At 43.4% G+C, this 21,142-nt stretch overlaps 1 protein-coding gene across 1 annotated transcript; it reads right to left on the bottom strand.

Moving 5' to 3' along the window:
- Positions 1-50: 50 nt before the first annotated feature.
- LOC133366390 (sulfotransferase 1B1-like) lies at positions 51-20,519 on the bottom strand. Its single transcript, XM_061589435.1, has 8 exons — positions 20,244-20,519; positions 14,157-14,304; positions 13,057-13,185; positions 11,779-11,876; positions 8,345-8,471; positions 6,570-6,664; positions 5,897-6,077; positions 51-2,594 (listed from the first exon to the last, which is right to left on the bottom strand). The coding sequence occupies exons 2-8, from the start codon at positions 14,302-14,304 to the stop codon at positions 2,482-2,484; spliced, it is 891 nt and encodes a 296-aa protein (XP_061445419.1). The 5' UTR covers positions 20,244-20,519; the 3' UTR covers positions 51-2,481.
- Positions 20,520-21,142: the final 623 nt, after the last annotated feature.

Below are 21,142 nucleotides of genomic sequence, written 5' to 3'. Positions count from 1 at the left end.
TCCTTATTTGTGTGAAAGTTCAATCACTAACAAAGAAGAAAAGTTGACAGTTACAGAAACGTCAAGCCGAATTTAATATGCCCCTGAACCCCAAAATATATAATGGGGTACCCTGTATGATATATCACTGTAATCATGAGACTCTCCCCATCAAGACTGACAATAAATTTATACAATCAAAATCATCAGGATCCCGATATTATCATAAATACATAATGATGTCATAAAATCATAAATCATAAGTAACTGGGGGTACACACCCCAAAATCTGCTCTGGGCCAGGACAAATCATATACTCCAGGAAAAGGGAGGGTGTCCCCTACGAGATGCCACTGCATCCTGCCTGGCCCAGAGCATCTGCTGGGTCCGGGGCACATAGGAGGGCATCTATCCAAAACCAAAGCAGACAAAAACATACAGGAAAAAATAAGTAACTGGGGGTACACACCCCAAAATCTGCTCTGGGCCAGGACAAATCATATACTCCAGGAAAGGCGAGGGTGTCCCCTACGAGATCCCACTGTGTCCCGCCTGGCCCAGAGCTTCCGCTGGACGCAGGGCACATACACACACACACTAAACCCCTGTGTAGATGAGCATAAAGCCAAGCTAGGGGTGGGGGAAGAGTGCTTAAAAGCTACAGAGAGGTACAGTGGTGGCGTGAGCTTTGCTTCCCTCCTCGCCTTCTCTGTGAGGATTAGACCCCAACCTAGCTTTACATGTGAAGGAGACAATTATGTGTTTAATATAGGCCTGATATGCACTATACATTTAAAGCAATATTATACCACTTTAAAAAGCCATGGCTCCCCTCAAATAATCCTGGCAACTAGTTTGTTAAGGGTGGTGAGCGTTGTTAAGGTTAGGAGACTCCTATTCCCCTCATAGAGTTACAATTCCTAGAGTTCCTTCAGAAAAGGGATTGACTGTTAAACTACAGTAGGGCCCCGCTTATACGGCGGGTTCCGTTCTGGACCCCCGCCGTAAAGCGGAAAATACCGTAAAGCGGAAAATACCGTAAAGCGGAACCCCATTGACTTTAATGGGCTGCGTCGCGCTAAAATGACGTCAAAACGGCACAAAACGTCACAAAAGAGAAGAAAATAGCTTTTAAATTAAAAACAAAAGCTGCCACATCAGCAGAACGCCTTAAAGCGGAACGCCGTAAAGTGGGGCCCTACTGTACTCTGGAACTGTGGCTCAGTGAGGGGAATGGTGGTCTCTTAACATGTCTCCCTTAAGCATCCTTAACAAACTACAGTTCCCAGGATTCCTTGGGGAAAGCTGTGACTGTTTAAAGTAGTATAATACTGCTTTAAATGTACAGTGCAGATGGGGCCATAGATGCAGTTGCCCTACCCATCCATTTTGGACCTGTGACCTTGGCAAGCCACTGCTGGTCAGAACAGACAAACAGCAAATTCATATGAAGCAAGTAGGTGGGGAAATTAAGAACATCACTCTTGTTGTCTACTTAGAGGCATCTAGTTGGCCACTGTGAGGACAGAATGCTGGACTAGGTGGGCCTTTGGACTGATCTAGCAGGGCTGCACTTACGTTCCTTCCTCAAGGGCACTATAAATGTACAAGTAAAATAAAAAGGAAAAGATGTTTTGGAACAAATCTCATTTCCCATGTATGTTATTTGTATATTTATACTGCTGAGAAAGGATTTGTTCCGCAATGTGTTGAGCCTGGAATACATTTTTACTTCCAAGAAACTTGTGCTAAAGCCAACAGTTCTGAATATCAAAATTACATTCAATAAATGATCTGACATCTGTTCTAGAGTTGTTTGTTGACCTATCTTAAAGGAGCAGTTCCAAGGAAACAAGATAAGTTCTTCTTCCTCATGATCATTGCCGCTGGAACAATTTATGTGAAGTACTAGGAAACTAAAGATAAACTTATATTGACTTATAAAACTGTTCATAATTAGGATTGCTTGAGTACTCTGTGAGGGGGGAAAGACTAGATTTTGCAACAAGAAAAATCAAACTACTCAAATTACATTATCCAAATCAACACAGTATTCTCAAATATGACTAAAAGCTGCCACATATGTCTGTTGTATACTAAATTTTTGTATAATAATGCTTTCTGCCTAAAATATGATGGGATGCCTTTTTTAACATTTGGAAGTTCCTTGAATTATTCTTTCCCTGACTTCTTTAAAAATGAAGAGCAGCTTGCTATTGAGAGCAGGGAGAACATCAAAGGAAGGGCCTGCTTAACCCTCCTGTAGCCAGTTATCTCCCAAGCTGCTCTTAGAAGCAGAATTGTGGCAGAAAGTGAGGTAAGGAGAAATGATGCAGAGGAGAGGGCTACGGACATATTCCACAACCATCCTGGTCAGCAGCTTGCTTTTTCTCTTTAATTAAAAGCAGACACTCTCGAGAGTCCAAAATCTCTACTAAATGACAGGTAGGTTCTGTATGGAACTACAGAACAGCAGCAGTTCCATCACAAACACAGGGAGCTTCAGATCTCCATTCGGAATAGCAGTGTTGTGTCTGCCATTTTCCTCTTATAATCTTCATCAAATGTCTCATTCTGAGCCACTGTAAAGTGATTCTTCCAGTCTCCAGCAATTCCTAGAAGACAGAAAAATATGAATCAGATACCCATGGACTCTCAAAGATCAAGGGAGAAGAGTATTTAAAAAGTGCAATTGAGAACTTTTAGCACTGGTAGATTAATCAACTCAAGCTGAAATCAGGAGAGAGAGATGTAAAAGGGTAAAAAACAATTGTAATCCGATGGGAGGTAATACTTTTTGAGACTACTTTGGTTCTAGTGTGTTGCTGTAATAGGAAATGAAAAGGATATAAATAAAGATGGCCTTTCCTTCCAACAAAGGCACCAATATTGAAGTTTTTGTACTGCTCAGATTTATTGCTCATTTAAGAACATAAGAAGAGCTTGCTGGATCAAGCCAATGGCCCATCTAGTCCAGCATCCCATTCTCACAGTGGCCAACCAGTTGCCTGTGGGAAACCTGCAAGCAGGGCCTGAGCACAAGAGCACTCGTTTCTGCGGTTTCCAGCAACTGGTATTCAGAAGCTTACTGCCTCTGATAGCCTTATTCTCCATGAATTTGTCTAATCCTTTTTTTAAAGCTCTCCAAGTTGGTGGCCATCCCTGCCTCCTCTGGGAGTAAGTTCCATAGCTTAACTGTGCACTGTGGGAAGACAAGGTGCTTGCGAGGATGCGGCCAGCAACGTGTCCTCTTGACCCTTGCCCTTCTTGGCTTATGAAAGCTTGCCAAGGGGGTTTGACCGAGTGGATCCAGGGTGTGGTCAATGCATTGTTGCAGGAGGGAGTGGTTCCAGCCGCCCTGAAAGAGGCAGTGATTTGACCGCTCCTAAAAAAAACCCCACCCTGGACCCATTGGTCTGTGACAATTACCGATCGGTTGCAAAGACACCCTTCTTAGGGAAGGTGATTGAGGGGGTTGTGGTGCAGCAATTGCAAGTACTCTTTGATGAAACAGATTATCTTCACCTGTTCCAGTCTGGTTTCAGGCCTGGTTGTGGGACTGAATCAGCCTTGGTCGCCCTGAGGGTCACCTTTATCGGAAGGACAGGGAGTGTGACTCTGTTACTCTTACTTGATCTCTCAGCAGCTTTTGATACCATTCTCCTGGGCTGACTTGGTGAGATGGGTATCGGAGGCACTGTTTTACAGTGGTTCCAACCCTATCTCCAAGGTCATTTTCAGAGAATAGCATTGGGTGATTATCTTTTGGCTCCCTGGCAGCTGTGCTGTGGGGTGCCGCAGGGTACCATCTTCTCCCCCATGCTGTTTAACATCTATATGAAGCCCTTGGGAGCAGCCATCAGGAGATTTGGGGCGAGGTGTCAGCAGTACCCTGATGATACCCAGCTCTATTTCTCTGTAACATCTGAATCGGGAGAGGCCATGTAAGCCTTGGACAGCTACCTGGCCTAAGGACCGCTACCTGGATTCGGTTGTGGGCTGGATGAGGGCCAATAAACAGTCTGAATCCTAGCAAAATGGAGGCACTGTGGGTTGGTGGTTCCCGAGTCCAGATAATTGGTCAGTTGCCTGCTTTGGATGGGGTCGTACTACCTCTGAAAGAGCAGATCCATAGTCTGGGGGTGCTCCTGGATCCATCTTTGTCACTAGAGGGCCAGGTGACCTCAGTGGCTAGGAGTGCCTTTTACCAGCTTTGGCTGGTAAGACAGCTGCAGCCGTTTCTGGTCCAGGATAGCCTGACCACTGTTGTCCATGCACTGGTAACCTCCAGGCTGGATTACTGTAAGCACTCTATGTGGGTCTGTCCTTGAGGTTGGTCCAGAAGCTGCAGGTGGTGCAAATTGTAGCAGCGAGACTGCTCACTGGGGCAGGGTATCGCCAACATGTCACCCCGCTGCTGAAAGAATTGCACTGGCTACCTATTTGCTACTGGGCTAAGTTCAAGGATCTAGTTTTGGTGTACAAACCCCTATACAGCTTGGGACCAGGATACCTGAAAGATCGTCTTATCCCTTATATACCCAGTTGATCACTGCGCTCTGCAGGTGAGGGCCTCCTGCAGATACCATCTTATCAGGAGGTCCATTCTGTACAACATAGGAAACGGACCTTTAGTGTGGCGGCACCTACCCTTTCGAATTCCCTCCCTTTAAATATTAGACAGGCACCATCTCTGTCATTTTTTTAGGCGCCTATTGAAGACCTTCCTCTTTCAACAAGCCTTTTAAGTTGAGACCTTATCCCAGTCTGCGTCAGTGTTGGAATTGCTTTTTAATATGTTTTTAAACTTTTTTTAAAAAAAGATGCCTTGAAAGCTTTTTTTAAAAAAAATGTTTTTAAAGATGTTTTGTTTTAATGTATTTCTAAGTCTGTTTTTATGATGTTTTAAAGTGTTTTTAGTGCTTTTGTTTGCTGCCCTAGGCTCCTGCTGGGAGGAAGGGCAGGATATAAATCAGATAATAAATAAATAAGAAGTACTTTCTTTTATCTGTCCTGAATCTTCCAGCATTCAGCTTCACTGGATGTCCATGAGTTCTAGCGTTATGAGAGAGGGAGAAAAACATTTCCCCATCCACTTTCTCCATGCCATGCATAATTTGATACACCTGTATCATGTCACCTCTTACTCACCTTTTCTCTAAACTAAAAAGCCCCAAATGCTGCAACCTTTCCTCATCGCTCCATCCCCTTGATCATTCTGGTCACCCTTTTTGAACTTTTCCAGCTCAATATACTTTTTGAGGTGAGGTGACCAGAACTGCACACAGTATTCCAAATGTTGCCGCACCATAGGTTTGTATAACAGCATTATGATATTGGCAGTTTTATTTTTAATACCTTTCCTAATGATCCCCAGCATGGAATTTGGCTTTTTCACAGCTGCCACACACTGGGTCGGCATCTTCATCGAGCTATCCATTACGACCCCAAGGTCTCATTCCTAGTCAGCCACTGCCAGTTCAGACCTCATGAGTGTATATGTGAAATTAAGATATTTTGCTCCAATCTGCCTAACTTTACACTTGTTTACATTGAATTGCATTTGCCATTTTACCACCCATTCACTCAGTTTGGAGAGGTCCTTTTGGAGCTCTTCGCAATCCCTTTTTAACAACCCTCAACAATTTAGTATCATCAGCAAACTTCATCACCTAACTGTTCACACCTAACTCTGGATCATTTATGAACAACTTAAAAAACACAGGTCCCAATACCAAACCTTGGAGAACTCTACTTTCTACTTTGGGAGAACTGTCTATTTATTCCTATTGGAATAAATAAATAAGTTAAAGTGCGGTGGTTAATTAATAAAAAATCTTGATCCGTTAATGGTCAATTAATGGCCTTAATCAAAGGCTAAGGAATGATGGTGAGAGGAGAGGATGCAAATGCTTACCTTTGCGCATGAATGGAGAGATACTATGATCCATCACAGCAGATGGAGCCATCCTGTAGTTTGTGGCAGGATTGTCCTTCATCTGTTCAAAGGAGGTGTTGTAGACAATCTTATCCACAACTGATTCTGCCAGGTCCTTTCTTAAGAAATGTATTACTTTCTTTATCTCACGTTTTGGATCCTATGGACAGTGATATCATTTTTTTTAGACAATGTATATACTACTCAACTATAATAGTCTCTAAGCAGTGTAGAAGGAATACCATACGAAGGAGTAAAAATCAGTTAAAACTATAAAGCCAGAGTTCAATTAAAATGCCTGCTGGAATAAAAGTCTGCAGTAGGTGCCAGAAGTTCAACAGAGAGAAGGCCTGTCTGAGCTCAACTGGAAGGGAGTTCCATACTGAAATGCATCAGCATTTTTATGGTTCTCAGGTATTAGACGAGCACTTCCTCTTTCAGTAAGCTTTGCTGGATATATAAAATCCCACAGGGGACAAAATAAAGGGCACCTATTATTTTTGCTCTGGACTACATAGGCCCTCAGTCTGAGCCAGAAAGGCAACTCTTAAGATTTTTTTACAGGAAAAAAAATCTATACATCACCTGTAAGATTTGTTTGTTCCATCATGTCACATAAAATGACCTCAAGTATGTATCTGCTGCCCTTTACCTCTTTCATATCCTCATAAAACAGGTATAACATAGGGTGATCATTCCTCTTATCCCACCAGCTTTTCACGTGGTCATACCAGGAGCCAAAAGCCACTAGGTTTTGAGAAAGAGATAAGGAGATACTATAAAGTGGGAAGATGGTTGGAAAAAAAAAACATACCAAGTTACATCTTATAGTACAAGGGCCTAATGGCTAAGATGGGCGCTGGGAAGTCCCCAGGTCAAATCCCATCTCACTTACAAATTTGCTAAGCAAAATGCCCTATCCTCAGCCGCAACTCCCCATTCACAAAATGGACATAATAATGCTGACCCACCTTACAGGGTAGCTATAAAAACTGAAATAATGCACATAAAGCTTAACACTCACAAGGTGTTATAAAAATACCATCTGCACTATACATTTAAATCAGTATCATGCTACTTTAAACAGCCAGAGTGGTTTAACCATCAATCCCTCTTCCCAGGGAACACTGAGATCTATAGCTCTGTGAGGGGAACAGAGGTCTTCTAACAACTCTCAGCATCCTTTACAAACTATAGTTCCCAGGCTTCTTTGGGGTTTAAAGTTTGAAGTGGTATAATAGTGTTTTAAATGTATGGCGCAGATGGGGCCTAAGTGTTGTTATTCTCACAATTATTTCAGCCTGCAGTAACAGTAGTTTTCCAACAGCCTGTGCTGACTTATAGTTGCACTTGCTGAGCCAGGCCTGTGCATGATCTGTTGTTACTCTGGATCAGCTTTTTGCACAGCAATATCACAACAGATTAGCCATATGTCAGTATAGGCTAATTTCGGTGCATCAGCATGTGCATGACCAGTTCCACTTATGACACCATTACTCACACTTCATTGAAAACTGTAGCTGCCAAAGGTGAAAATGATTATGAAATCAGAACCTAACTCCACTGAAGTCCACTGTACATTGTTGCATGAAAATTGTGGATCAACTACATCTACAAAAATAAGCGTAATCCACAAAAGCTGAATTCCTATAGTTTTAACACCTGGATGATGATGGGTGTAATATAAAAACAGAACACACCGTAAATTCTTCAGCTCTGGTGCAAACAGAGCTTTCTCCCAACTTTGCAGCTAACATGACAGGTGTGCGTAGCAAATCAGCAGGTGATTCTGCAATCAGACTTTTCCTTCCCACTATATTTCATAATGGATGTCCAGTTTTTATTTTTAAAATCAGTAGGAAATGTTTGTCTATTCATTTTATTTATTTATTTATTGTATTTGTACCCCACACTTCAGCCAAAAAGGCTCCCAAAGTGGTTTACATACAATTAATACAGACAATTAAAATAGGAAAGTTTTTAAAATGAAAAACTGATTGAAGTCTTAGTGACATAATGGAGAAACTAATACTAGCCAATCAGCGCTGTGCACATCACCTTTTGTTTGAAACTTAGAGAATCCCCTCCCCCAAGAGCTCAACCTTGGAAAGGTATGTGTGAATTTGAACACAGTGAGGACACTTCCAGATCAGCCTCACTGCTCTAAAAATGACATGTGGATTTTCACCCACCTGATGTAAACACATCACTCAGATGCATGGCTTCCCAATCATGACTATTTCTCCAAACAGAGGGAGAACTTTCCTCATGTACTCAATAAAACAGATGACTACCTGGATTTGACTTGGGTAGTTGTCCTTCTAGGGAACAGCAAACATATTGTCTGCAAGTGCAAACACACTTCATGTTTCCTGGAAAAGTGAAACTTCCAACTATATACAGTCACAAATTGATGGCCAGACTCACTTCTTCCTGCCATGAATTTCTTCAGGTAGTTGTCCCAGGGGCCTGGCTCAGGGTGTAGCTTGTTCATTAAGTCGAAGTGGTAAAAGGAGACAGCAACATCCTTTGCATTGCGAGCCACATAGATCATCTTCATAGGAGGAAAGAAGAAAAAAGATGATCCAAATTGTACTAGTAGTTTTCACTGTTGATGAGACTAAACCAGTAAAAAGTTGCCCAGGTTTTGACAGCAGGATCCATCCACAGTTTCAAAAACAAAATTATTTTCATTTTAGGCAGTGGATTTTCACCTTTTCTACCTTCATAGAACTGATACCGCATGGCCTTCTTTGCCAAGGAACACCAAATACCCACCAGGGAGCACCTGGGCCTCTCAGAGGGCTGTAGGAAGAGTTCTACAGCACACATGAAATTCAGTTAGGATGATGCAGGCCAAACCTGTTACTTCACTATCACTCCATCCCCAGTAATGGATGATATTCCCCTGCAGCTATATATTTCAGGGGAACAACACAGTCAATGGGCGGGCTGCTTTTTAGGGAAGCTTATCTACCATAACTGATCTTGTCATTGACCAGGAATGGGGAATCTTGGTAGAGTGGCTGATGTAATGCCCTCTATGAGGAGACAACGTGAGTAAAGAGAGGGGCGTAGTATGTGAAGGAAAAGTCAAAAGGAGTCAGAAGAAGATTACTGGTGACAGTTGTGGGAAGAAGAGATGAAGAGAGACCAGAGGAGAGGAAAGCGGAGTGACAACGACAGCAGAAAATTTCCAGAGGGCTTCATGTGTTTTACTCCTTGGTTTATTCCCAAAACAGATTCCTGTAGCACTTTAAAGACTCAAAGAGGCAAACAGGGTCCATTGCAAACTGGTGCGAGACTTGTATTTTAGCTCTACATATTTTGGAGCAAAAGATTCCTTCAGGAGCTATAAACAGAGATAATGGACCATATTAATACAACTATTCTTAAAAATATTGGATCATATTCAGTCATACCATAAAAATGTTTGCATACATGAATCCAAATACTCCTTAAAATAAAAACTCCAAATGTAGGTTTGCATAGACTGTGTCAAACCTTTTTTTAAAAAAATTATGCAGTATTCAACAGGCAAAATTTACTCAGGATTGACACTTTAAACATGAAATCGTGGAAACCTAAATTATTCTAAATCTCACATAGCCATTTATCTTCAGTATAAATGCAGTCTGTATCTAAGACACCACATGGCCAGCCTGGCATCTGTCAACAATTACAACTACTATAGTTTCTATGGTCTCCATTGTGAAAAAAACTAATTTTCATTTAATAAAAAATATCCACAGATCAAGGGGTAGCTATGGGGTATTAATCTTGTCCATTAAGTCTGTACAAATGTTGTCCATTATGTTTGTTTACAGCTCCTGAAGGAGGAGTATTTAATTGTATAGAAATGCATAGAACTAAGTAAAAGTCTTGCACCAGTAAGCACCAGAGCCTATTTTCTTTGTTTTGATTCTTTTTGGAACTTCTCCCCCACCTTTCTACACATTTTAAAGACCAGCAAATAGTAAGTTGGTTAGTCTTTAAGGTGCTTGAAGACTCTTTATTCTTTTGAAAGCAAGAAGAGCAATAGATACAAAACAATGGAAGTACTACTAGTAGAATTTATTAATTCCCTTTATGCCCACAAAGGTCCATATTGTTTTATACGATATAAAAACAATACAGAAAGAAACATAAATTAAAACAGAACAAAACTATTATTAAAACAAAGCCAGAGAGTGGAATTTAAAATTCATCAAAACCCTAGTGAAGCAGAGCAGTTTTTACATTCCACCTAAAGCTAGGCATCAGTATGCATCAGTCTGGATTGTAAACTGTGGGAGCCAGCTAACACTTCTAGAAGCTAGGTTTGGCCTAAGGGCCACCAGTTGCCAATCTCTAGTTTAAAATAACCCTTTCCCAGTTACTAAGGGACTACACTCGCCCCCCACTACTCAATTTCTATTTGTTTCAGTGGAAAATAGCATTGAGCATAACTTCTTGGCCTTTTCAGGTTTTAAGGTTTTCAGATGTTAAAACAAGGGTAGGGGATCTGTGGACTTCCAGATGTTGTTGGACTCCACCTCCCATCATCCCTGACCATTGACCATGTTGGCTAGTTCTGATGGCAGCTGGAAATGAACATCTGAAGGGTGCCCATCCCTGTTTGAAGAAGATTCTCTAAGGAAGTCACTATATCAATTCAAGTACATTTTCCCAACGCTTGACAGGAAGTACTTCTGCATGCCATTAAAATTTTGCTACTGATATCACCACAGAAAGAGCACAATTATTTCCCTCCAGGAGGACAAGGTCATGGCAGAACAAAAATATGGAATGTGACTATGAGTCACAAAGCCTGGTGTATAAGGTTCAGCAACTGGCAGCTCCTGGGCCACATCTGGCCCCCCAGTTGCTAGTCCCAGAAGCAAAAGAAGGATGTGAATAGGCAGCATCTGTGACAACGGGACTTGGCCCCATCTGTCCATATAGTTAAAGCAGTATCATACCAACTTAAACACGCATGGTTTCCCCCAAAGAATCCTGGGAACTGTAGTTTGTTAAGGATGGTAGGCATTCTTAGAAAACCCCTATTCCACTCACAGAGCTACAATCCCCAGAGTGGTTCAACAATCAGTTCCACTTCCCAGGGAACTCTTGGGAGAAAGCTGTGTCTGTGTAAAGTAGTATAATAGTGCTTTATATTGTTATGAGCATGGGGGTTGGAATGGATGATCCCTGTGAGTCCCCTTTCCAGCTCCTGATTTGGAATCCTATGCCTGGGAATGAGGAACTCACTCTGCTTGTCAGATAAGTCTCTCTTTTGTTAACCAAATAGATTGGCCAGGTAAGATAATGGGCCGATCAGTTGCCTAGCAATGGTGAATGGGCCAGGGAGACCCTTTTGTCATTGAAACTCTTCAGGAGAGCATCCCCCCCCCCTGAAGCCCAGCAGAGGCTGGTAGTTTGAGTTGTGTCTAGAGAATTACTGGGAACTGGAAGGCAGGCAGAGAGAGAGACTGGCTCTCTGCACCATAGCCTTTGGGGTGCCTCCTGCAACCCAGATGGAAAAGCTGGATATTAGACTGCTGATGCATTGAACCTCTCCATTCTGAAGCTCAGGTTGGAATGTGTGTAAATAAATAAACCATATTTCATAAAGACACCGCAGTCTCCGCTGACCTTCTTCCCAAAGGAAACCAAACCCTGGATGAGCGCAGGGACCCCCGAAGTCTCACCGCTCGGAGATTGGGGGAGGTGCACAACAATATGTATAATGTAGATGGGGCCTTGGACTACATGGGAGAATTGGGAGTGCTTGGGGATATGGTCTGCCATCCTTCACATTTACTTTGTAAAATTGGCTCTCCAGCAAAACTAGTTGCAGAATTGGTCCCCATGATGATTACCTTGCAGCCTTTTTCCCAGAAGGACTTGGGAAGAAGGTTGACTGGGAGGTGGGTCTTCACCATGCGAGGAGATGGCATCTGAGCTAACTGTTCTGTGCCTGTTGAACAAAAGAAGTGTTACTAGGTAATACAAACAATTTGGAAAAGTAACGGTCAGTAGCAGCAGGTTTTGAATTAGTGATCTGGGGAGTGACCGACAGTGATTCTTCCTGTTTTCCCATCATCACTTCGCTTTGGCTAAAGAGAACTGCAGTGAGATCTGTGATCTACCAGTCACTGAAACTTCCTTGCACCGATAGGTCATAGCAACTCAGGAATTACCCATGAATCCCTATAAAAGCTCCCAGTAGGGCTTGCTCACTGATCTGCAAAACAAGGAAGTGTATTCTTCCTGGCTGCAGAAAGTCTTCCAGATAGCCAGTCATATTAGAAAATGGGTTTCTAGCTTTCTCTGTGGCAGAGTTCCTGTTTCTAGTTACCCTCAGAGAGAGACGTGCTGACATACTGCTTAATTTTGAGAACTGCTGGCAGGTACTTTTGGGGTGGCTCAGTACATGCATTTGACACTCCTAAATCACTTTTTTTGGGGGGGGGGCTGGCATGCTACTAGACTAAATGTTGTTGTGCATGCCTGCCCTCATCACTTCATGATATCTGGAGGATGGTTTGACCTGTTTCTGGTTCAACACCACAGTGCATGAGGCTCCACCATCTCTTCTTTGATTGTCTACAGGTTAATCCTACAGGTGCACAAAAGGATGGTCAAGAGCAGCGATAGGACTTCTTTGACCTGGGTCCAATTCAGCACATGCCTCTCCTAATCACTATAGTTAGTGGCCAAAGTGCTGCGATGTATGCAGTTGCTAGAAGTGGGGCGGGGCGCCATGCCACTTCTTTTCTAGCAGATGCAACTGAGAATGGCTTAACCACCCCCCTTTCTCTCTTTCCCCCACCCCACTTTCTCTTTGAAACCATCCCACTGCCCTTTTTCTCCCATTTTGGGCACTGGATGGATGAAGAGAGAAAAGCAACCTCTGAAAATAATGTCTGATCTAAACATACTTGTGCGAGACAAGAAGCATTCTTTTCTTCTCCCTTTCCTCAGGAGGACATGGAAGTGAAGCACAGAGAGACTTTGAGACTTTGCCAGGGATCCGAAAAGGAACAGAACCTTATTTGCCAGAGGAAGCTGCTTGTTCCTCCACCCCTTTATTTTTTATCTGTTCATGCTAGATCTCTGAAATGCAAGTTTTCTCAGTAAGTAGCTCCAATGTGTACCTGATGTCATCCTCCCGGGAGCAGCAAATTCCAACATAGGTACTTTATTGAAAATTGCATCCCGTTTGCATTTGTCAGGGTTGCTGTCATTCAGAATCATGTCCACAATTTCACTCATCCATGTAGTGCCTGGAAACACACAAAACAAACTAAAACTGGTAAACTTTTCAGAAGTCCAACTGGACCCAGCATATCTGCCAAAACATCTTCTGCAATGCCTTACGATCAATAGGAGTTTCCTAAGTAGCTGATGAATCATAGGATACATACTGTGGGGTTCTTGAAAAGTTCCTGATAGTATCAGTAGGACTACTGATAGTCCTAGTCGACAGTCATGTGGCTCAGTCCTATACATGTTGACTGGGATGCAAGTCTCACTGTATTCAGTGGAGCTTTCTCAGAGGTAAGTATGCATAGGGCTGCAACCACAGGCTGCACAGAGCACCCTCTTCAGGCGTTCTCAAAGTGTATAGAGTAAAGAGGGGGGCAGTGCGGACAAAAATGCTAGAGCAGCACCTCCTTGTCATTTTGCTGCCCTCCACAAGTTGGGAGCCTCCTGTATTTATTTATTTATTTATATCCCACCTTTTCCCCAAAGAGCTCGAGGTGGCATATATGGTTCTCCCCCTCCACATTTTATCCTGTGAGGTCGGTTAGGCTGATAGTCTGTGACTATCACCCAGTGAGCTTCATCATGGCTGAGTAGGAATTTGGACCCTGGTCTCCCAGGTCCAATTCTTGAAGGCTCACCGCACGTTTTAGAACCCCTTCAGACCACTGCCCTTCAACTCATGGAGGGCAACAAGGACAATGATGGGGGAAAGATGACACACTTATCCCCACTGCTCCCCCCCCTTACATGCTTACACATGTAGAGAACAACTGAAGAAGTATTGAATCTACAAGCAATGCAGATCAATTAGCAGGGGGAGACCTCCTCCTAATGTTTCCCAGACTAAAGCAGAGCAGGGATATAATCGTTGATCGGTTATGGTCCCACCGCTAGACAAAGTGAGGTGGGCCACATCAGACAGCAGATTTTAGGCACCATTAAAGGACAGGACATTGTCAATTCGTCCTGTTCCTGACACAGAACTCACCAGATTTTGGGTACGTGGAGATCACAATATCATCAGGCCTGCTCTGAAAATTGTCGATCCTGTCCCAGTCAAAAGAGAATGCGCAGACCATAGGAACGCCGCAAACCATCTGCCAGTCCTGCCGAAGGTAAGCATCTGGGCTGGCCATCTGTGGGAAGAAGTCAAGCAATGCAATCAAAGTACGAAAAGACAAATGGGCCATCTGCAAGGATCTCTGGTACAACTGCATTATCAGACACTTTGTTGAATCAAGTGGGGAGACCACTAGTGCAGCTAAAGTCCACAGCACCCAAATGACCATCCCAAGAGTGGCAGATGATGGGGGCAGTGGCAAGGAAGCTCCATGCCACCACATAGGTCATGGGTATGCGGGGGCCACCGGGACTGGCACCTGTCACAGCAGCATCCTTTGTTTTGCTTTTTAAAAACATCTTATACTTCAGGGCAGTTGGCCAGGCATGCACATAGTTACTGATGCTCATTTATTATTTTTACTTTAAAACTATATTATCCTTTTCCACAACAAAAAGGGTCATATTTCCAAGTAAAGGTGTTTAGCATCAGGGCAGCAGAAGCAAACTCCATTTTATTCCTGTAGTCATTATGGTGCAATGCCTTCAGTGAGTTTAAAATGGCAAATTGCAAATATTCAGAGTATTCCTTTAAAAATGAAGGTTGGCCAACTGTTTGGGGGTTTGTTTGTTTGTTTTTTGCTCTAACATATCAAGAATGCAAGTGCTATTGTTAAACATTAAATGGCAGGAGTTGGGGAGGGGAAAGAAAAATGTTACTTGTAGCTGTTTAAGTGAGGTCTCCAATAAAACCAGGGTCTAAAATAGATTGGGCTTCCCCTCTGCCCAGCGCCCATCCACCCAATCTCCTCCTCTCCTCTTCCTCCTACCCTTCCTGCCCCTCCCCCGGGTCAGTGTTAGCAGGGCTGTGGAGTCGGTACGCCAGACCTTCGACTCCGACTCCTCTATTTTTCTACTGTCCGACTCTGACTCCTTCATAAATGGCAAATGTATATTAACTAGTAATGACAAATGACTCCTTCATAAATGGCAAATGTATATTAACTAGTAATGACAAATTTACTGTAGTAAAATGGTAGCACAAGGCATTTCATCACCACCACGTGAATCCAGAGCTTGGAAAAGTTACTTGTTTGAACTACAGCTCCACGAGCCCAATCCCTGGGGCTGATGGGAGTTGTAGTTCAAACAAGTAACTTTTCCAAGCTCTGGATTCACCTGGTGAAATGCCTTGTGCTACCATTTTACTACAGTAAATTTGTTATTACTAGTTAATATACATGTGCCATTTATGAAGGAGTCGGAGTCGGTACAATTCTACTGACTTCGACTCCACCCAAAATTGCTCCTGACTCCGACTCCATGACTCCGACTCTGACTCCACAGCCCTGAGTGTTAGACTACAACCTGGGAGACCAGGGTTTGAATCCCCACAGCCATGAAGCTCTCTGGGTGGCCTTGGGCCAGTCACTGCCTCTCAGCCAGGGGAAAATGTAAATGTACTGCCTTCAAGTCGATTCCGACTTATGGCGACCCTATGAATAGGGTTTTCATGGTAAGCGGTATTCAGAGGAGGTTTACCATTGCCTTCCTCTGAGGCTGAGAGGCAGTGACTGGCCCAAGGTCACCCAGTAAGCTTCATGGCTGTGAGGGGATTCGAACCTTGGTCTCCCAGGTCATAGTCCAACACTCTAACCACTACGCCACACTGAAGGCAATGGTAAAACCACCTCTGAATACCGTTTACCATGAAAACCCTATTCATAGGGTAGCCATAAGTCGGGATCGACTTGAAGGCAGTCCATTTCCATTTTCAAACATGATTGCACAGAAATGAGTCCCACTGAACTCAAAAAGTATGTAAAAATGTACCCCATGTTATAACTATATCATGTATTATGTATAGCATAGTAACCACACCCTGCAAAAATATGGATTGTTATATTTGTGATGCCAAGTGGGGAATGTTGGCTATCATAGAGCCAGCAGTTGCCCTCACAAACAAGGTAGGAAAGGGTTAAGCTACTCTTGGGCAGAGCCAGGGAGATAACAAGACTCAGGTTACTGCTATCAGGCAGCTGTAACCACTAATGAGCCCAAGGCCCTATAAAGCTTAACCCTTTCCTACCTTGTTTGTGAGGGCAACTGCTGGCTCTATGATAGCCAACAATAACAGCATGAATCCATTTAAGACAGCTTGTTCTTAAGGTTGTGAGCACACTAGTCGCCTACAGCAAAGTGTTTCCAGTAGTCACCCTTGGAAGGGCACTGAGCTGATCTGCCCATCAGCTGTGAAATCTGTTTGAAGCTGAATTTAAAACACATACACACACTCAAGCTGCTCCCACCAGATTTTACAGTAAAAAGGGGTGGAGTTTGACTAGCACCATGTGCCCCCTTTTTCAGAAGAGAGACGGACACACTGGAACCGGCAGAACAGCGAGTGTGCCTCTACCATAAGATGGCTCACAGTCCTAAGTGTGTCTCCTCAGAAGTAAGTCCCGCTGAGTTCAGTGGAACTTACTGCCAGATTAGTGTATACAGCACTGCAGCCTTAGGGCCTCATTCAATGGGTGAGTCACTGCCCTTTGGAGTCCTTCATAAGGATTCCAGACTTTCAGCCGCAGGCACAAGGAGACTTTTTTTTTTTTTACCTTGCACTAAATGCACCCCCAACAGTGGCACAGCAAAAACTATCTCTGTTCTTGGAAAACTTCCTGCAAGGCCCTGCATAATTTGACTGGTTGATCTGCACTATTTCCCCCCTGCAAGGACAGTATAACCGGGAGGGCAAGGTGTCACGAAAGGGAAGCACACATTTTATTATTAGTCCATTTTTACTGTTGGGAAGAGGGAAAGATGGATTTCTTCCCACAGCTGTCAAGATAACTCGGGAACTATGCGCTTTGACTGCCGGGCAGCAGGGCTGCCCTTTGCTGCTCTGCCTCAGGCAGCAAGTTGTCTTGAGCCTGTCCTACTTTCAGGCTCCATCATCCTGTAGGAAATCTCCCTAAACCCATGCCCTATTCTGAAGGTATCTGCTCCAGTGGAGCTGGAAAGCCTCCTGCTCTCCCTGGATGTGACTCTGTAGTAGAGGGGTAGTTCTGGGAATGAATGTCCCTGGTCAGGTGAGGGGGAATAGGGGTACCAACTCAGTCAGACAGAATGGAAGCATCACTAGTTTTTTCTGTAGAAGTCTCTGTCTGACAGGGCAGTTTTTCTGCAGGTTTGCACCTGGGTGAGCTCTTGAACCATCTTTCCCACCCTCCATGTCATCGGACCATTCCATGATATTATGGGGCAGAGGGGGAAGCTCAGAGAAGCTCTACTCAGAACAACAGAGGTAGAAAGAAAAAGTGAAGTATAGACATAATGCATGAATGTATATGCATGTACTTAGGGATCTTGGCCCAATCCAAAACCAGAGTGGTCTAAACACTATGTTCTTATAAGCTACAGTAAAAAGATGGGTCTTTGAAAGCCATTACAAAATATCAAGGGAAGGAGCCTCTCTAACTTCATATGAGATTATCTCGGTAGCTATGGAGCGACCACTGAAAAGGCCCTGTTCTGTGTACTCACTAGTCTTGCAGTCTTAGTTGGTAAGCATCTGAGAAAAGCTTCTGAGGATGATCTTAAGGTGGACGCAGGTTTATATGGATGGAGGCAGATAAGGGTGAAGGCAATTCTTCAGGTAACTTAGTCTGAAACCATTCAGACCTTTAAAGGTCATTACTGGCACCTGAAACTGTACTGGTAACCAGTGCAACTGGTACACTGTAGGTGTTATGTGCTCCAACTGCCCAGCCCCAACTAGTATCTGGGTAGCTCTATTTCCCTGTAACGTCTGAGCTGGTGTCTGGTTGACATCTAATAAACTAAGTATGAACTAGTAAAACAGAGGCCCTGTAGATGGGTAGTTCCTGATTCCAGGAAATGTTCTAAACAGGTTCACACTCCATTTGAAAGAGCAGTTTTGTAGTCTGGAGATACTCACTGATTCATCTTTGTCACTAAAGACTCGAGTGCCTGCTGCCAGCTTTGGCTAGTGCACCAGTGACAGCCATTTCTGGATAAAGATAATCTGGTCACGGTGGTCCATGCATTGACTTCATTGCTGCAATGTCCCATGTGTGGGGCTGCCCTTGAGGTTGGTCCAGAAGTTGCAGTTAGCGCAAAATGCTACTGTGAGGTTGCTGTCTAGAGCTAAACATTGTCAACATATTGCATTTTATATCTATACTGAAGCAGCTGCACTGGCTGCTTATATGCTACTGGGACAAGTGCAAGGTATTGTTACTTGTTTACAAAGCCCTAAAACAACTTGGGACCAGGCTACTTCAGAGACCACCCCTTCCTTTACATCCCTACCTAGCCATTATTTTCCCATGGTATCTTGGCGGTACCAAGAGTTCCAGCTATATGTCTTGTGTCCACCAATAGTAGGGCATTCAGTGTTGTGGCCCCTTTAATGTGGAACTCATAACCATCTGAGATAAAGCATGATTCAACAATTTCCTCTTTCAGATGCATGCTTAAGACTTTTTTAAATTTACCCAAGACTCTTCTGACTTTTAAAAAATTTGCCTACTGATTATCTTCTGGTGTTGTACTGTAATTCTAATTATATATCTGGGATATATTTTATACCTATTTTTCATTTTCTGTGCACTGTTCTGATATTTTATAATGTGAATGACTGATCAACGTTTCAACAATAATAAATAAATTTGCCAGTTGACATTTTTTAACCACTTTCAAAAGGCAGCTCCACATACAGTGCATCTAGCCTGGAAGCCACTAACACCTTGATAACTGAGGCAAGGTCCATTCTTTCTCAATAAGGCCACATCTGGAAAATCAGCTGAAGCTATAAAAAGCACTCCTTGCCACAGTTAGCTTCAAGTCCAGGAGGAGTCCCAAGCTATTAAAGGCATCCTTCAGGGGGAGAGCAACCACCACCCAAACCAACTGCAACTCTCCATCTCGAGAGGCCTATTTCTCTACCCATAACACATCCATCTTATCTGGATTAAGCCTCAGTTCATTCCCCCACAAAACTGCCTCAAGGCACTTCATTTAGCCCAAAACTGCCTCAAGGCTCCTGGGTTGATGAGATGGAAAAGAGAGAGCTGAGTGCCATCCACATACTGGTGGATGGGGGAAGCCCCACCTTTCCCCAGCTGTTTCATGTAGATATTGAAGGTACAGATAGGAGAGTTTGCAACACAAGGGGAGCCTTTTAAAAACTGCCTTTCTGCTAGCCAAATTCAGCTGAATTCAAACTCTTTCTGAATTCAGATGACAGTTGGTTAGGATGCAAGCTTGAATTTTAATATTTGTCCAATCTGAAATGTAAAAGTTGCCCACTGCTATTCTCATAGTCTTTTTTATATGTAGGTTCAGGGTACATGTGTAGTTCAGCTCCCAGAGTCAGAAATCAATCAGCTATACCAAGCAATCCTTATTCCAACGAAAAGCCATTCTAGAACAATTCTGCTTGAGTTAAATGGTGAGTGAGTGACATCTCCAGGATGACTCAGGCAAAAGACGAAGTGAGCTTTTTAAAGATACATGCACAAAAATCTCAACCATCTTGTCAGAACCAACTCAAGAGTGTTCCCCTTCTCCCCATGCACAGAAGTTGTCTTTGTGTAGCCACAGATCAGTCCCAAAGCCCCAGCCTTCACAATCTCCCCAGGAGGGCCTGGGCAGCTGTTGGAGAATATAGGCTTAGCCCTATCCTCCAGGAATCAATCTAACAAAATTGCAACCTTAAAGATTTCAAGTAACTCATTAAGGAGTAACACAGGGATCTCTTGCTCAAGGTACCTCTTTCCTCATTGTTTTTACAGCTTTCAAATGTCAACTTTTTGTCAAATTTTCCATGTCAGAATCTTAACGCACCCCAAACTGGAGCATCGCCTACTTCACAGAAACTCCCACCCTGCCCCGTCTCAACAAGGTCACCAAAGAAGCAATTACTGGGGAGAAGAGACACCAGCTTTGTAAAGCAACAACATTTAAACTGATGAATGGGGAAATGATGGCTTACCTTTCCCTGGCTAGGATTGCTTTAGTGGTGAGAAACAGACAGTTGATGAGAAGGCAGTGTGATTTCTACAGGGATATGAACAGGGAAGGGTTTAGGGAGGTTTTCTTGACAAACAAAAGAAAATAATAAATTCCCAGGAAGTAACGCAGTCAAGGGAAACCAAAGGTCCCAGTTGCCAGAACAGCGTGTAACCAGTGGGAGGGGCTGGGGAATGGAAGCTGGGCTGAAGGCCAAGGATGTCCTGAGCTGAGTGGCTCTGAAATAAAAAGATTTTAACTCACTCACTGACATAGATGTGTTAGCAAGACTCCTTTGTAGACACCTGTTTCACATTCACACATTCTACAAGTCTTGCTAATTAGGATCTTTAGACATTGGCAATAGTGCGTCGGCAGATTTACCCAGTAATTTACACTCATACAGATCTTAAACATTGGGATATTTATTTATATACACACAGAATCAAAATATACACATTTAACACTTCAATGGGGAATAGCTCAGTACCAATGCATATCTGTTGACATCAGTGGGGATTAGCTCAGTAACAATATATGTGAGGAAATTAGCTAAATAAACCTAATCATAACTACTCACATACACTCTCAAAATACGCACACACACAGGAAGGAGCAAGCATACAAGGCATAAGAGGAAATGGGGGGGAGTCGAGTTCAGCACAACTGAGGAAGGCACATTAGCCTGCCCTTTCTCTCTCTCTGGGCTCACTTTGCAGACTAGGCCTCAGTCATGTGCAGCTGGGCAGAGAGGACCACAGCATGGCTTGTGAAACAGTCACACACACCCATACACACAGTCAAAGATAGGCAGAGGGAGTAGATGTGGAGGCTACATCTATTTGTAGGGAAAGGACCTCCAGATAGGGTTACCAGGTCTCC

Source organism: Rhineura floridana, chromosome 11 (assembly GCF_030035675.1).
Source record: "Rhineura floridana isolate rRhiFlo1 chromosome 11, rRhiFlo1.hap2, whole genome shotgun sequence".
Classification (NCBI taxonomy): Eukaryota; Metazoa; Chordata; class Lepidosauria; order Squamata; family Rhineuridae; genus Rhineura; species Rhineura floridana.
Note: the sequence above shows the minus strand (reverse complement) of the source record. Positions and strands in the feature narration are given on the sequence as shown.

What these genes read in the sequence shown, in the direction of transcription:
- LOC133366390 (XM_061589435.1), bottom strand. Translation starts at nt 14,304, where the DNA reads ATGGCCAGCCCAGATGCTTACCTTCGGCAGGACTGGCAGATGGTTTGC. An exon ending in GAAATTCATGGCAGGAAGAA is followed by an intron (nt 6,665 to 8,344) that starts GTGAGTCTGGCC and finishes CTCAAAACCTAG; the next exon opens with TGGCTTTTGGCTCCTGGTAT. An exon ending in CTCTCCATTCATGCGCAAAG is followed by an intron (nt 2,595 to 5,896) that starts GTAAGCATTTGC and finishes TCTGTCTTCTAG; the next exon opens with GAATTGCTGGAGACTGGAAG.